The sequence below is a fragment of the Lemur catta genome, chromosome 3 (genome assembly GCF_020740605.2).
Source record: "Lemur catta isolate mLemCat1 chromosome 3, mLemCat1.pri, whole genome shotgun sequence".
NCBI classification, from domain to species: Eukaryota; Metazoa; Chordata; class Mammalia; order Primates; family Lemuridae; genus Lemur; species Lemur catta.
In genome coordinates this window covers 22,995,316-23,011,641 of record NC_059130.1, presented here as the reverse complement: position 1 = coordinate 23,011,641, position 16,326 = coordinate 22,995,316, and the positions used below count along the sequence as shown (strand labels likewise).

The following is a 16,326-nucleotide window of genomic DNA, read 5'->3' as shown; positions in this document are numbered from 1 at the left end:
CTTGGAACCTACACTAATCTAAAAGCAAAGCTAGGAACTTAGAACTCATAAACTGAGATTTTTGAAGTTACAAAAAAAAATTACACTTGACTTTTAACTCATACGACATGTAAAAATTAACTCAAAATAGATCATAGCCCTAAAGGTAACAGCTAAAAGTATAAAACTTTAAGAAAAATTTTAGGAGATAAACCTTGATTTTGGATTAGGCAAAGGTTTGTTAAACACGATACATTAAGCATGGATGATAAAAGAAAATCAGTACACTGAATTTCATCAACATTAAAATCTTCCTCTTCAAAAGATAATCAAAAGAGAAGCTATACATTGGGAGGAAATCATTGCAAAGCAAACATCTGACAAAAAATTGGTATCTACAAGATAAAGAACTCTTTCAACTCAATAATGAGAGGACAACTCAATTTTTTCAAATGGGCAAAAGATTTGAAGAGACGTTTCACCAAAGGAGATATGCAGACGGGCAAAGAACACACAAAAAGATGTTTAACATCATTAGTAAAGAGGTCAATACAAATGAAAATCACAAAGGAATATGTTTATACACCCACTAGAAGAGCTTAAGTTTAAATGACTGATATTATCAAGTGTTCCTGAGCATGTGGTTCAACTAGAGCTTTCATACACTTCTGGTAAAAATAAAAATGGGACAATCAATTTGGGAAACATTTTGGCAATTTCTTAAAAAGTTAAACATACACTTACCACATGATCCCTATCCCGCTCCTATGTATTAATTCAAGACAAATAAAATCCTATGTCCACAAAAATACTCTTTCACAGCCGCTTTGTTTTTAATACCCCCAAACTGGGAAAAACAACCCAAATGGCCATCAACTAATAAACTATAGTATATCCATATAATGGAATACTATGCAACTATAAAATAGAATGAACTATTGATATAAACAACAACATGGACAAGTTTGAAATATTATGCTGACTGAAGTAAGTCAGAACCTTTCCCCCTCCTCAAAAAAATTATGCTTATATCACTGTATTTATATAAAATGGCAAAAAATATCATTTAATCTATAGTGACAGAAGGTAAACCTACAGTTCTATGAAGTAAGAAAGCAAGAGGGAAGGTTAAATTATAAAAGGATAAAGATACTTTTAAATATGTTCATTATCTTGGGTGATAGGGTCAGTTGTCATATGTCAAAATTTGTCAAACTGACACTTAAAATATTTGCACTTCATTGCATGTTAATCATACCTCAACAAATTGTTTAAAAAATTGGCTGTCCTGGCATTGTTCCTACTTTGTCAATGTTCAAAAATTCATAGAGAAATGAATGCTTAAAAAGGATTCCATTGCCACAAATCCTAAAGACACTATCTTCAAAAGAAACAGTTAAAACACTACTGTTAAATATTCTCCATAAATGACTCCTACAGGTGATGTCTGCATGAGAGGCGGCAACCTACAGCCCCCTCTCCCCTGCGCCCTGTGTGCCCTCCTCTCCCTCCCCGGGGCTCAGGACCTGCTGCCATACTCACTCGCAAGGCAGTCATCGATGTCCTCCTCACAGTCTACACCACTGAAGCCTGGAGGACACTCGCACATGTAGCTGCCCTGGGTGTTATGGCAGAGACCATGGTTCATGCAGGGCTTGGAGACACACTCGTCAATGTCAACTGTGCATCGCTGACCTAGAAACACAGGGCAAGAAACAACCCAGTCTTTGGAAGCTGATTCCCACAGCAATCTGTGTAGGGCCTAAGCTTAGCTGGCATGGGTGGGGCTACTCCAGGAACATCCTGGTTGGTCTACTTTGGGAAGTCCCATGAAGGCTTCTGTGCCCCTGGGAAGTTACTGCCAAGGGGCTAAAACTCACTGTAGAAAGATAATCACGATTTGAGACTCTCAGGTTGGAGTCTTCCAGCCGCTAGGGGGCCCCAAAGACATGGACAATGAAAAGGCTTTCTAAGTCATTCCAGTTAGCAGCTCCTGTGCAAAGCCTGTGCTCTTGACAGAGGCGGGCAGGCCCCAGAACACCAGGGCCTCTCATTCATCTGATGCCCTCACCACTGTGTTTAAAGTTCAGAATGCATGCTCTTGGTATCTCCACCCCCATGCTGTTACCTTGCCAGCCAGGAGCACACAAGCAGGTGTAACTCTCAAAATTTGGTGCCTCTTTGCAAACAGCAGCATTCTCACAAGGGTTTGGGGAACAGGGAGCCAACACAGTCTGACAATTCTTGCCTGGAAAGCAAATGACAGTGTTTACAATAAAGAACAAGCCAAGAAAATGAAAAATTCCCCAAATTGTATACCAAGGATGTTCTCAGAATTCAAGTCTAACGTAGTGGTTAAGAGGCTTTGGAATCTGAGGGACTCATGGTCCTTTCTGTCTTGGCTCTGACATAGCTGTGTGATCTTGGGTAAGTTACTGATCTTATCTGAGCTCCTCATAAATAAAACGGGAATTAGAATAGTATGTAACTCATAGAGAATTTGTGTGCATTAAATGAAAAAATGCACACTAAGTCCTTATTCCCACAGAGCCTGGAGCACCGAGTAAGTGCTCCACCACTCCTGGGCTGCTGTCATCTTCACTGTTACATCGTGAGTGTTTACACGGATTTGGACATCTGCATCAGTCGGGTGTGATGATTTCTGTATCTCCATAGCTAAGATTCAGCTACTCAGAAACTCAGCCACACAGACCCACCTGTGCGTGGCAGGGAAGAGGCAAAAGCATGGCCTCCTGCTCCTCACAACCTCTGTCGGCCTGTTCCATAACGGAGAGGGGGTGAAAGAAGGCACTTCAGAGGTGGGAGGCAGGGAAGCAATTCTGACTGTGAGGCAACCTGTCTTTCTCATGCCTATACCAATGACACTATCTGTCCACCAATACTTCCTACCTAGTATGCTGGGTATATGCTTAAAGCAAAAACAAACAAAAAATTAAATAAGAATGCTTTTATTGAAAGAGAGATGAGGTTCTCTTTAAAGTCAAGTTACAACTAGTTCAACTTTAAGTTTCATTCTAAAATTTTGTATTCAGAAAGAAGTAACAGTTACCACAAATTTTCCTCAACATAGCCTCAGGCAGTTTCCAATGTCTCTGATCAGATAGTGGCTTACATGGGCAAGCAATGCCGCTTATCCCTTATTCTGGACAAACTCCACGAAGCTTAGAAGCCCTAGCCATACTGAGAACTAAAATGTGAATCTGCACAGGCTTTTGGTCATATATAACTTCTCCAGGGTCACACATAGTAAATTCTTTAATTGGGATCCCTCTCTGGAAAAAAAAAATCAACTGCCAGCATATAATCAAATATTCTCGTGTGTCTGAGCAGCATGATGACCAAATAAGTTACTGTCCAGATAAGCTGTATACATCTGAGACACATAGCAAGTAAGCCTAGGATGTGGTTGACCATGGTGACATCTCCTTATATCTCCCCACAGCCATCAATTCTCACTCTTTCTGGCTGTACATCAGATGATCTTCTCACTACCAACAAATGTGATCAGAACTGTCACTATGGAGTGACATTACTTATACTGCCTTTGTCCAGGGATAGTTAGGGACCTCCTATAACTGATTTTGTAAACCAAGCAGGTTAAATGCAGTTTCCCTACATTAAGATTTCTTCCATAAGGGGCACAAAGGCAACAAGGTAGAATCAAGACCATCAGATAACACAGCATGCTTGTGGTCAGTCTGCTACTCTATATGGGTTAGAGTCACTATCAACAGCTACTATTAACACCCCAGACTCCAGGGAGGAAATACTCGGCCATGCGCCTGCCTGCATGCATGCTGCAACCTGGTGAAATAGGCAAAGCCATTGTCCATGTTTGTGCTTTGTTCCCCCTGAATGAATAAAATGGAAGAAAAGAAGATAAACAAGCCACAGAAATCCAATCACAAGATGACAGTAATAAGGCAAGACAAAATAAAGCATAAACGTCCTAAGCATAATTCAAACATTCTGAAAGAAAGAGCACCTGATGTGAAGTCACACTTGTGTCTTCTCAGTGTGCAACAGCCATCCAAGGGGTGACACTGCTGAGTGAGGGATAGCAGAACTGAACGTGAGGAGCAGAATGCAAGTTGAGAGGAAAAGCTTTGGATTCCGAGAGCTTTGTGTGGACTAGATGGACTGCTTACCTATGTGACCATGAGCAAGCGAGCTCCCTTTGCCTCAGCCTCCTCACGTACAAAATGGCAATGGGAACTTCCACATTGTAGAATTATTGAGGGATAGATTAAATAACCCAACATATAAAAAGCATCTAGTATATGACAAATTACTGATAAATGATAGTTGCATTACTGAAACTAAAACTAACAGGGCAAGTCCTGGAAATATAATGGAGTAAACCACGGAGGCCACAATGTTTTTTTTCAAAGCTCAAGATCCGGTCAGTGAGGTCAAGAAGGAAAACCAGGGAGTGAGTTCTCAGAACAGCATCGTTGCCCCACAGACCCGCGTGCAGAGACTCAGGTCCTGGCAAGGCATGGCCAAGCATCCCCTCTGGTCCCTGCTGGCACCTGCGGGACCCACCTGTGTATGGCAGCACACAGTGGCAAGTGTAGCCATTTATGTCATCAAGGCAGGTCCCTTGGTTCAGGCATGGATTTGAAGCACATTCATCAATATTCACCTGGCAGTTATAGCCTATAGACAGAAAGGGGAAAAAAATAGAAACAGTAAAACTTTCTGTCAGCCTCCTCATTATCTTGATTATTAAATACTAACCAATTTGCTTGGTTTTACCTAAAACTAAACACCTGTGAAACGGCATTCTTCAGGCCACTGGAACACCAGTTCATTCATTTCAGCCACAGGTCCATGACGTACAGTTAGTCAGTAAATGCCAGCACTCAATGAGTTGAAAGATGAATGGCAGAACAGTCTATTCTAATGACCAGAAAGCCTAATACTCCTCCAAATACATGTAACTTCTCAATCATGAACAGAGAAGTTCATTAAGGGTGAAAGCCTGTTCCTTGATCTAAATATAAGCCCTTTGTATACAAAGTTCCTGGTCAGGAAAAGGGATAATCTTTTAAATACATTAACCAAAGCCTCTGATTTCTGTCTACTCTTTCATATGTATAGTCTCTACCAAGCTGTTTTCTCCTGATGCAAGGCATGAAACTTTCTCCCACTAAGAAAATGAGAAAAGGAATGAAGGATTAGTGGGGACAGGACAATACTCAAATATTGCACACCTTTGCATCTTCAATAGGGCCTCACACAGAGCCTCACACTGTGGCACTGTGCCGAAGAAAACGATGATCTAGGAGTACAGAGGTCTGGGTTCAAGATGTAGTACCCTGCTCCTCAATGGGCACATGACTTTGGATTTTACTTGCTGATTTTTATTTTGCTCACTGATAAGTCTCAATAAGATAAAGAAATAAAAGTGCTTTTAAATCGATGAGTTTCATTGCAAATGTAATGCAACATATTAGAAAATTAAAGACTCGAATATGGTCTAAGAAAATTTTCAAGTAATCCAATAAATTGGCTCTAGAACATATTGATGTATCACAATAGCCTGGCACAATGTTTGAGTACAGAATCAATGCATAAGTGCACAGATGAGTACAAATATTAATATAAATGATTTAGCCATTTGTGTCTCTCTGGGAGTATCCAAGAGAAAATGTAGAAATACAACAATAATAACTCAATGAAAAGATTTTACATAATTCTCACAAGTACATATTTTTCCAGAAGGCCATAGGTAACTAAGTATCTAAAAATATCTCAATGTGTAAAAGAGTTTGTTGAAAGGGTTCTGATCACATGGATTCATCCATGATATTATTGCTATCATAATTATAGTAAGCACAACATTTTCATTTTATTTCCATATATCTATTTAAATTACCATGGAATAAAACCTGGACCAGGAAGCATACAATTAGACACTTGTCCAAAGCTGTATAAGTGGAGTCTTAAACTGCTCATCTTAAATATTACTGCTTCAAAGCTCACCTCAGTGCTAGCTAGAAGGCAGAAATTATATTTATTCATGTTTTTATTCCCCAAGTGCCTCATAAGTAATAACTGCTCAATATGTTTACTAAATGAATGAATGAGAATAAAGAAAAAAACTAAGAAGAAGTGAGTCAAGCAGTATGCAACAAGACAAAGAGCAGACAGAGAAAGATGCACTTTTATTTTCACCTTTAAAGCCCTTCTTGCAAGTACACCTGTATCCATTCACCAGATTGTCACAAATTCCTCCATTCTGGCATGGGTTAGAAAGACATTCATCTTTGTCCACTTCACAGTTGATGCCAATCCAGCCTGCATCACAGAGGCACTTATATCTGAAAGAAGACAGAACCTTTTACTGTGGGAGGTGCAAATGTACAACTGAGTCACAGAGACAAATATAGGACTTAATTTAAGAAATGGGGGATAGAGGAACTGATAAGTAAACTAAGTTCATTTCTACTTTTCTCTGGACCTGTACTTGTATCATGTTGCACATGATGTGAATCATGTGGACCACCTAGGCCATCCAGGAAAGACACCTTCCATGGTGCTTCCCTGGCTCACCAAGAAGCTAGCGAAATTAATTAATTGTAATGAAATATCATATGTAAACAATGGTTTATACAATATTTGGGACAATCTGAGGGAAACATTTAAGTAGATAAATCTGCACAATGTATTTTATTACACATAAAACTAAAGCAAAACAAACCTTGGAATCACTTGTTTCTGGTGCAAAATAGACACCTAGGAAATAGGTCACCACGAGGGACCAAGCCACTCTGATGCAATCCTGGGATGTCTTACATCTAAATTATGCTTTATTCTGACCTGAAACCTGGCCTCAGAAAGCACCTAGCAGCAAAATGTACAAGAATGAAAGAATCTGAAATATATAATCTCCAATTTGAAGATCATTAGCACTTAAATTATAATATTAGAAAATAATAGCCTCCCTCTCTGGAGATCTTTAAGAAAAAGGTAGATGGATAAGGGTGCTTTGAAACCTGCTCTACTCTAAAACAGGAATACTGAGTTAATTCATTTTGAAATAACTTTATTTCTCACTTACATCTAAAAATACTGTTTATTATTTTATCCGCTGGAAGTCTGGCAGATGGCAAGGCCCAAAGCCCTGTCCTATGGCAAGCATAGTAAGAGTATAAGACCATCTTATAGGACCTAAAGTCACACTCTGTAATTCTAGAATACTGCCAACACTTCACATGATCCTGAGGGGCTTGCCAAGTGCATATGTTTTACCAGGGCCACGAATAAAGTTGTCTGAAGCAGCTCTACTTCAGAACATGTGCTGGTACTGTCAGGGAACAGAGCTGAGCTATGTTTAAGCAGGGGGAAAAAAATCAAAGGCTAGAATATTCCTTAGAAATCAGTCCTGTAGTAAGTACTGAAAGCGCAATAACTAAAGCCTCATAAAATAAGTTTCGGCTCTTCCCATGAGGTCGTTGCTGATGACCTGTATAAGGGAGGCATTCCTCATTGCCCATCTAGGTCCTCAGTCATGGAAAGTTGGGGCCAGCTTCCAAGGATGAAGCAGTGATTTAGAAGGCTTTGATGCAGACTACCAAAATCTTCAATCAAGTCTCCGCTCATGTCCCCAACTGACTTCTTCAAGCTATGCCTGCACTAAAAACCACCGTCTTGACACAGGTCAATAAGAAACCATTCACATGTGGCAGCTGCTCACCCACTAAGGCCTCCAGTACAGTTTCCGTGGATGCAGGGATTGCTCAGGCACTCGTTCACCTGTGAGTAGCAGCTGGGGTGATGGGGCCCCTCAGGGCACATACAGCGAAAACCGTTCACATCGTTGATACATGTGGCACCCTTGCGACAGGGATTAGAGACACACTCATCAATGTCAATGTTACATCTCTGCCCTGTAGAGAAGGGGGACAGTGTTACTCACATTCCAAATGCTTAGGGAATAGACCCAGAACTAGGAGACTATTGTGTTGACACTCCTCATCTGCACAGGCCTTGAGGTGCTTTGGGGCACCAAATGTCAAGATCTAATGCCAATAGTACTTAATGCCAACCAAGGAAGGAGCACTGACTTTTGTTAATGAAGCAAAATTAACGAAAGGCAGGAACAGTGCTGAACCATTTTCACATGAATTTCTTTTTCCTTTCCTCTTGGAAATGGGGAAGTTTCACAAGATTTTAAAAAGGAATGTGAAATGTTACCAAAGATAGTTTCTCCTCTTATTGCTGTCCTGAGTATATTCAAAGCAGCTTTCCTTAACGTCCTATCTGCTGATTTACCAAAAATTCATTTTTTCAGTTAGCCTCTTATATTTCTAGTCAAACTGAAATTAACTGGAATGTTTAGTGAATGAATTATTAATTTAATGATTAAACTGATTATAAAGAAAATCTATTTTATTTGCATTCTTAGAGTTGTATTAATCCATTTTTTAAATCTCAGGATATAGAGTCCCTAAGCATACTTTTATTGTTGTTCAATGACAGAGAAAACAATTCAAGGTCTCCCAGCCCAGACATGTGGTTCTCAAACTCTAATATGTAGAATACCTGCTTAAAGTACTTATTTTAAATGGCGATTTCTAGGCCCCATCACTATAGACTGTGATGGGTAGAGTCCAGCAAAACACATTTCTTTTTAAATGTAACGGGTACAAACAATACATTTTGATAAATTCCCTTCTAGAATAGCATCAAGCAACTGCTACTAAGGAATTTATAAATTTCAAAGAATACAATGTTCTAATTCAGATTAAAAAGCAGCCACTTTTTTTCACTTAAGAAACAGCAACCCTGCCATTTAGAACAGGACATTCCCAGTGAAATAGATACCCACCCATATAAAGTATGAGTATTAACCTTTTTCACCCTCCATTGCTCTCTAAGCCATAATTGGTGGTTCTTGTGATAAAGACCCATAATCTGGAAGTGGTTGCTGTTTTCCTCTTAACTGTTTCATTAATTAACTTATTTTGAAATACTATTTCCCTTGGCCTTGACCACTGATTCTTTGAGATGTTTGTCACTGGCACCAAGATATGAAACAGAGCTCTTCACCCACAGAGCCAGCCTCAGCCTACAATGCCACGGAGGATAAGAAAAAGCCTTTTTTTCACTTTCGGTCTTTTTTGGAAACATCTCCTCTGAAGCTGCTCCTCCCAAGATTACTTCATTTTCTTTTAAATTCTTTGCAGAATACACTTTCAAGCCATCTTCTTCTAAGAGTGTTAAGTGCCTCCTTGTGCAGTCTACTGTGTCGATTGACAGAGGCTCCACCAGCCAGGTTCTCCCTCAAGGAGTTTCCACTGGGCATCAGAAATATCCACTGCAAAGCCATGCACTCTTGTTGGACTCAGTAACTACTGAAATGAGAAGTTGCCCAATGTTTCTTATTCCCTAGGTAGTCAATAAATTGGGGTTTAACAAATGAAGGCATGGTATAGTCCACACTATAGTGTCTGGAGTTGGATAGCAAAAGTGCTGTATTGGAGTCCCACTCATTCACTCATTCAGCAACACTTACTGGTGTCCCCTCTGTGCTAGACACTGCTTTAGACACTTGCTATAAAGATGACTAAAGGAGGTCTCTGCCTTCTGGGAATTCACAGTCCTAACTGTGTGACTCACTAACTAAACATGGGCATATATGAAGTTCCATCTCTCAGTTGCCTTGTTAAATGGTAGTAGTAGAACTGCCTTTCTGGACCGTTGTGAGAATTCAGGAAGATACTGAATATGAAGGTGCTTTATAAACCTGAAAAGTAGTTTACAGGAATATCACATAATTTCTTACTTTCCCCTATTCAAAGAGGTCTAGGAAAACAGAGAACTTAGTCTCAAAACCAAAAAACTCTCCCTAAAATCTGTCAAAGCTGTTTAAAATGGTAAATGAAAAAAGCATTAAAATAAAACAAGGGAAAGAATAAGATTCCTCACATTTACCACTCATCAGTACGTATACCACAGTAGTCTGTAATATTTTCTGCAGCTCATTTTAAAAAAAACATCTCAGACATAGCAAACAGTTCCAAGGACAGGGTACCACCTAGTAACCAAAACATTCCATTTCTTGGTTATGGAGTTTCATGCTACACCTCAAGTTTATTTTAGAATATTTTTAGCCTATGTCCTCCCTTCTTGACCTTCCTCATTTTCTCAATGTTAAAAAGAGAAAGAATATGTTTCACCAGTATTTCAAAAAGGAAAAAAGAGTCCAGTAGAACACTTGCGTAAATCCAAAAAGACATTATGACAGGCACCAACTCAGGCTGCCCAGTGTCGTGGGAAGGAGCGTGGCCCTGGGGTCAGGCTATCTGGGATGGAATTCTGGCTGCAGTGCACTGGTAACATTATTAACCTCTCTGAGCTCTGCGTTTCTCATCAGTACCATAGGAACAATAATAGTAGTGACAAGTAAGTGACATCTGGCACTTAATTTAGTGCCCAGTTCAAAATAAGTCCTTAGTAAAGGTTAGCTATTCTCTTCGTATTACCCATTGAACAACAATGCCCCCATTATCCTATCTAACAGGGATTTTTGTGCAAGTTCACTTAATTCCCACTTGATCTTGGGGTAACAAGCTTTAGGACACAGAAGGCTACCATGGCAGGGCTGGGCTGGCACAAAAGTTTTCATCACACCTGGCTTCTCAGTGATTGTCCACTGAACAGGGATCCCTGTGACCCATTTGGGCCACAGACTTTCTTCTTAAGTGTCCACAATCATGCCAAGCAGGAGAAATGCTTGTGAAATAGAGAGCAAAGGACATTCCTGGCAAGTGAATGACAGATATTCACTTCGTTTGACTCTGGCTGCCTTTTGCAGGCTCTGTCAAAAGCTCCAAAGGCTGTTTCTCAAACAGAGTGCAAATGACTGTATGTAAAGTATCAAAAGGCAAAATTATGTTAGTGGCTGCTTGTTTGCAGCAATGTCCAGAAATAATAGAATGCACAGTGTATGCCCCGTCGTGGTGCCAATAACAAACTTAGGTGTGTCACCGAGGGGCTCCACGTCTCCACAGTAGCCTCCAGTCCTCTTGATCAGGAAGGTAAAGGTAATATAAACAAGTAAAGAGAGGAAAGGTGTGTGTGTGCACACACGTATGTGTGCATGTGTAAGTGGACTAGCTGTTTATGCTTTAAGAAGAGTAATATTCAAAATTATCTTAGCCATTTACTTTCTTCCTTCTGGACAGAATTATCTTACTCATGCCACCCAAATTAGGGTGAGGGTTCCCCAAATTCTGACTTTATCCAACAATCTCCTAGAAGAGGAAGTACCCAGAAACAAGCAGTTAGTGTTTTCATAGAATTGTACCTTAAGTATGGCTTTACAGAATGCATTGAGTACTACCTACAGAGGAATAAAGTTGGCTTTGGAAGCCATATAACTCAAGTAAAAAAATGGAAACTTATGGTCTATCTAGGAATTCTTTCTAGGTAGCAATAAACACATGATTTAAAAATCCTAATGACACGTTTCAAGCTCTGACTCGGGGGTGGGGTGGGGGGCAAGGGCAATATACGTAACCTAAACTTTTGTACCCCTACAATATGCTGAAATAATAATAAAAAAAAAAAGAAAAAAAATCTACCATATGACCCAGCAATCCTACTGCTAGGTATATACCCAAAAGAAAGGAAATCAGTATAAAAAAATAATAAAATAAAAAAAATAAAAATCCTAATTAATGAAAGGTGTACTGTTGCAGTTTAGGAAAGGTATATAAGAGGAAAACTGGTTCAAAGCATTAGAGAAACCCACTTCTAACCTTCTAAAGAGACACAGAAATGGGAGATGTTTGAAAATAACTTTCCTTTTGGTGCCATTTTCTTAAAGTGACAGGCTGAAGGACGGGCTTTCCAATAAAGGGAGCATTACCTGTGAATCCCGGTGAGCAGACGCAAGTGTAACGATTAATGCCATCCATACAGACACCATGGACACAAGGGCTACCTGCACAGTCATCAAAATTAATTTCACAATTAACCCCTGCAGAGAAAAGCAAAGAGAAACCATTCAGTATTATCACAGAAATACCATGGCTTTCTGTCTGTGATGCTATGTTACGAAATCTAAGAAGAATCTAGCCAACCTCAGACAGGATAAAGCAGCAGTTCTCAAAGTACAGTCCAGAGACTTGTTCAAGGGTATCTTGAGGTCCAGAGGATTTCATCAGTCATACTTAGCCATTATTTGCCTTTTTCACCATGTTGACATTCACAGTGATGGTGTACAGGCAAAGGGGGCAAAGCTGGTGGCACCATGGCACAAATCAGGGCAGTGGCTCCAAACCGTACCAGCGGTCATTCTCTCCCCCACTTCCACATGCCCACAGTAAAAGAAGCAAGTGAAAACACCAGGTTCATTTAAAGGATGGCTTTGACAAAGAAGCTAAAATGATTAGCTTTAAAATTTTATTCAGTCTGAAACCCTGAGTGTCTATTATCCCGTGTGATGAAATGGGAAGTGATAAAGCACTCCTGTGGCATGCCAAGTACAAGAACTCTCTCCAGGAAAAGCAGTCGTGGGACTGCTGGTGTTGTGAGCTGAAATAGTTGCTTTCTTCATGGAACCTCATTTTAAATCAAGAAACAACTGACAGACAAACCAGGGTTATTCAGAATTGAATTTATAGCAAATATTAAGAGAAAGGAGTAAACTTGTGAGTTCAAAAAAAACAAATGACAGAATTTAAAGCCAAAGATAAAATTTGAGCTTTCAAATCAAAATTAGAATTTTCAAACTCTTACCCATCACTGTAAGTTTGACACTGACTGTCAGTGTTATGTGCTAAAGTTCAGGATAAATCTTAATGGACTTGGGTAACTTCCTCCTGACGTATGATGCCTCATTCCAGGTCTATTCTGCAGATGATTGGAAGGGTTTGGCTATGTTGACACAAGTTTAGATTTGAATATGGATAACTAAACAGTAGGAATATATCAATAATTACTGTTGTTATTAGTTTGTAAAAATACTCATGTTATTTCACTATTTTTTATGACTTTAGTGGTATGCTGTCTGGGAATCATCATAGAATACTTTGGTAGTTTAAAATGCCTAAAAATAAAAACTGGTAATAAGAATATAAAAAACAAAACATTCAGGACAAAATACCAAACTTATGATTCACTCACACTTTGTACTAATGTTTACTGATAATAGTTACAAAGGGAACAGGCTGAGTTACATCCATTTTACATGTGACTTGCACAGGGCCACACAGAGCAGGACAGCTAGGATCCGAACCCTGTCTCTCTGGCTCCACAGCTCTCTTTCCACAACGGCAGGTCATCTTTCTGTCACTAATGGGGCTGCACCACCTCACTGACCAAAATGAGGAAAGGATTTCCATATTCCTTGTAGACCAGTGAGTATCTGCAGATGTTTCTAGCCCTTGACTAATAACCCCCCTTCACACTCAGTTCATGAAGGCAGCACCCCACCATAAAGCCCTGGTGATCCAGTGGGACCCCCGACCCCTCTTCATGGTTTATTTGAGCAGGAACAGACATCTGGATCAAGCTGGGCCAACAAGATTCTCTCCCTGCAAGGCTGAAATGTGGACTGTGTCCTCTGCTCTGCAAACTGCCCTGCTTCCTGCTAGTCTCTCCAAATCCTCATTATTCAATTCTTGCTTGGAATCTGTAAGAGGCTTCTGTGTGCTTTCCCTACATTGTTCTGTTTCTTGGTTTTGTTGTTCTTTACTCATTTGTAAATGATTCTTAAGTTAGCTCAGGTTGGTCTCTGTTACTTGAAACCCAAAGAAATTTACTTAAAACAGTTTTTGCCACCAGAAAAGCTCAGATGAAAGTGACTCTGGGTACTACACCTCACTTCAAGTACCTAGTGAGTGAACACCACAATTTTAAGGGGCAAATTGTAAAGTATCCCTTCCATCCACACCCCTATCCAAACACCAAACTACCAACTTAGACGATTTTGTACATGGATCAGGGATTCTTACTGCAGAACTTGAGAGTCTATTCATAATACCTTACTTAAAAGACTTTCCACCCAAGTCCCTGGTGCATGCCAGCTCTTTATCAATGCATTACAGACCTATATTTCTTTATGTTGCCGGCATCTCTTTGCTTTAATTCTCCAAACAGCTGCAGGAATGGATTTGGTAGGTTCTGAGAGATTCTGGGTCTTCCTTTCCTCGCCCTGCCTACAGACAACTCACACTGACTTCTTCCCCTCTCAGTGACAGCTACATACACCATGCCTCTTTGTCCTCCCCAGAAAACACACCTGATACAACCTGGCACAAGGATATAATCCCAGAGAAAACAACCTGCTTGCCAACCCACCCCTCACCCAGGTTTCCAGTATGTTTGTTATGATGGGAATGATAGCAAAGCCTTAAACAGTCCCTCCATTCTAAAGGCAGCCATTCAATTGCTTGTAAATCTCTCAAATTTCTTTTCGTACTGCAATTTCTCATGTCTGGGGACCAGCCCGGAAGCAAATTGCTTTTGGAAGTTTTCACAAAGATCTATTCAGCCCTTTTAGTGAGTTATCTAAACGTGGGGAGTCGAAGGCATTTTCAGCTGTGACGGCATGGGATGTTTTTTGTATGCTTGAGCAATTCAAAAAGGACTTTGTTTTCAAACTTGGCATGTATGAGGCCCTGGATAAAGACCAGGGCCTTTGACAGGTTTGAAGAAATAGATTTGGAAATAACAAAATAAAATGAGGGCAACTAACTACTTTTTTACCTCTGCCCCCTACATAGGTCATTTTCTTCAAGTCCAGAATGAGTTCTTAATAAATCACTCCCTTATATTGGCAGGTTCCCTTTGAACAAAGGCACATAGTGGTTAATCTTCCACTAATGTATTTTCCTTTGATCTGGGACATAGTACTTCTCTGTCCATTAACCACAATTGTGACCATAACCATTCATCTAATAAGTAAAACAGAATCCAGTGAAACCTGTGAGATGCTGCAGCCTGAGAAATAGTTTAAAATTCACCCCCACCCCACAAAGAACAGATGCCCTCACAACTAATAAGCAGAAGCAGTCATTCAACCAGGGTCAGGGGACATCACTGAACTCTGAGGATGGGAAATGGCAGTTCCACTTTACAATTGCTGTGATGTGCTGCAAAGTACTTTCTCTCCCTTAGAATCCCCCAAGATGCCTAAGGCCCCACCAGGGAAAGGGGCAGAAAAAAAGTGTCACATTAAGGAGACTGGACTGTGAAAGAGGGAAGAGAGGAAAGAGGGAAGGAAGGAATGGAAGGAAGGGAAAAAGGGAGGGAGGGAGAGACTTCATTGATCTGGATGGGGGCGGGGGGTTAAAGAAAAACTAAAATCAAATCAAGCCACAAAACTAAGAGGGTTTTCAATTTTAAATAATAATTTCAATTTTTGAGGTGGTGTGCCTCCATTTAGCAAAAACCACATATACGTAAAATCATCAGCTTTATAAAATTCTCCACTGGCTAGGGCCATCTGTCTTTGAGATATTTATGTATATGGCTTTGGCTGTGCTTCTCACAATCAGGACTATTCTTTACGTATCTGAGCATATGCCAACAGTCTGAGACATTTGTATAAATTGTTTTTGAGAAACAGTGAAAACCCCAGACCAAACATAAACAGAGTGGGCTTACCTGACGTGCCCGGCTGGCAGTTGCACTGGTAGCCGTTCACCAGGTCGATGCAACGCCCATCGTTCAGGCAAGGGCTGCTGTAACACTCATCGATCTGGTCGCTGCAGATGGCACCCATGTACCCGGGATTGCAGATACAGGTGTAGGAATCGATACCATCCTGGCACTGGCCATGGTGGCAAGGATCAGGGTCACAGTTGTCGATGTTCTCCTCACACAGCACACCGGTGAAACCTTTGGAAGGAATTTTACCAAGGAGTCTCAAAAACCAAGGCAAATGCTCCACACCTGAACACAAGTGGAGCTATATAGTTTTACCCCATCATCCCAAGAATGATCAATTAAAACTGCTAGCCTTGAGCAGTAGAAATTGCCTATGTGCATTGATTTAGGAAGCATGCCTGGAGATTTGTGCTTAAAATACAGATTTCCAAATCAAATTTTAGAATTGACATACCTTTATGACTGACCACTAGTTTTGCTACAAAGAAGCTTTAACTACATCTTAATTTCTTATTGGGCTTCAGGTTGTAATAGCTCAAAACATTTTTCCTTTATATATTTATCTCTGTATTCTTTTCCTCCCAAGCCCAACGTATAGCTTAATTGTTTCATGTATCTTATCTTCCCATTTCTGACTTTGGGGGGGCAGAGAATTTTTTTATTTCTCTCAACCCCTCCCAGAGTACTATGTTTATATAC

The 16,326-nt window shown here is 40.2% G+C and overlaps 1 protein-coding gene across 2 annotated transcripts in view; it reads right to left on the bottom strand.

Moving 5' to 3' along the window:
* Positions 1-16,326, bottom strand: part of NOTCH2 (notch receptor 2) — a 150,299-nt gene that overhangs the window by 32,805 nt on the left and 101,168 nt on the right. For both annotated transcript variants that reach the window (XM_045544826.1, XM_045544827.1), the window contains exons 11-17: positions 15,625-15,858; positions 11,882-11,992; positions 7,703-7,895; positions 6,181-6,326; positions 4,546-4,659; positions 2,108-2,227; positions 1,522-1,674 (exon numbers count right to left, since the gene is read on the bottom strand). In XM_045544826.1, coding sequence (XP_045400782.1) covers positions 1,522-1,674; positions 2,108-2,227; positions 4,546-4,659; positions 6,181-6,326; positions 7,703-7,895; positions 11,882-11,992; positions 15,625-15,858 — 1,071 coding nt within the window. The remainder of the gene's footprint in view (positions 1-1,521; positions 1,675-2,107; positions 2,228-4,545; positions 4,660-6,180; positions 6,327-7,702; positions 7,896-11,881; positions 11,993-15,624; positions 15,859-16,326) is intronic.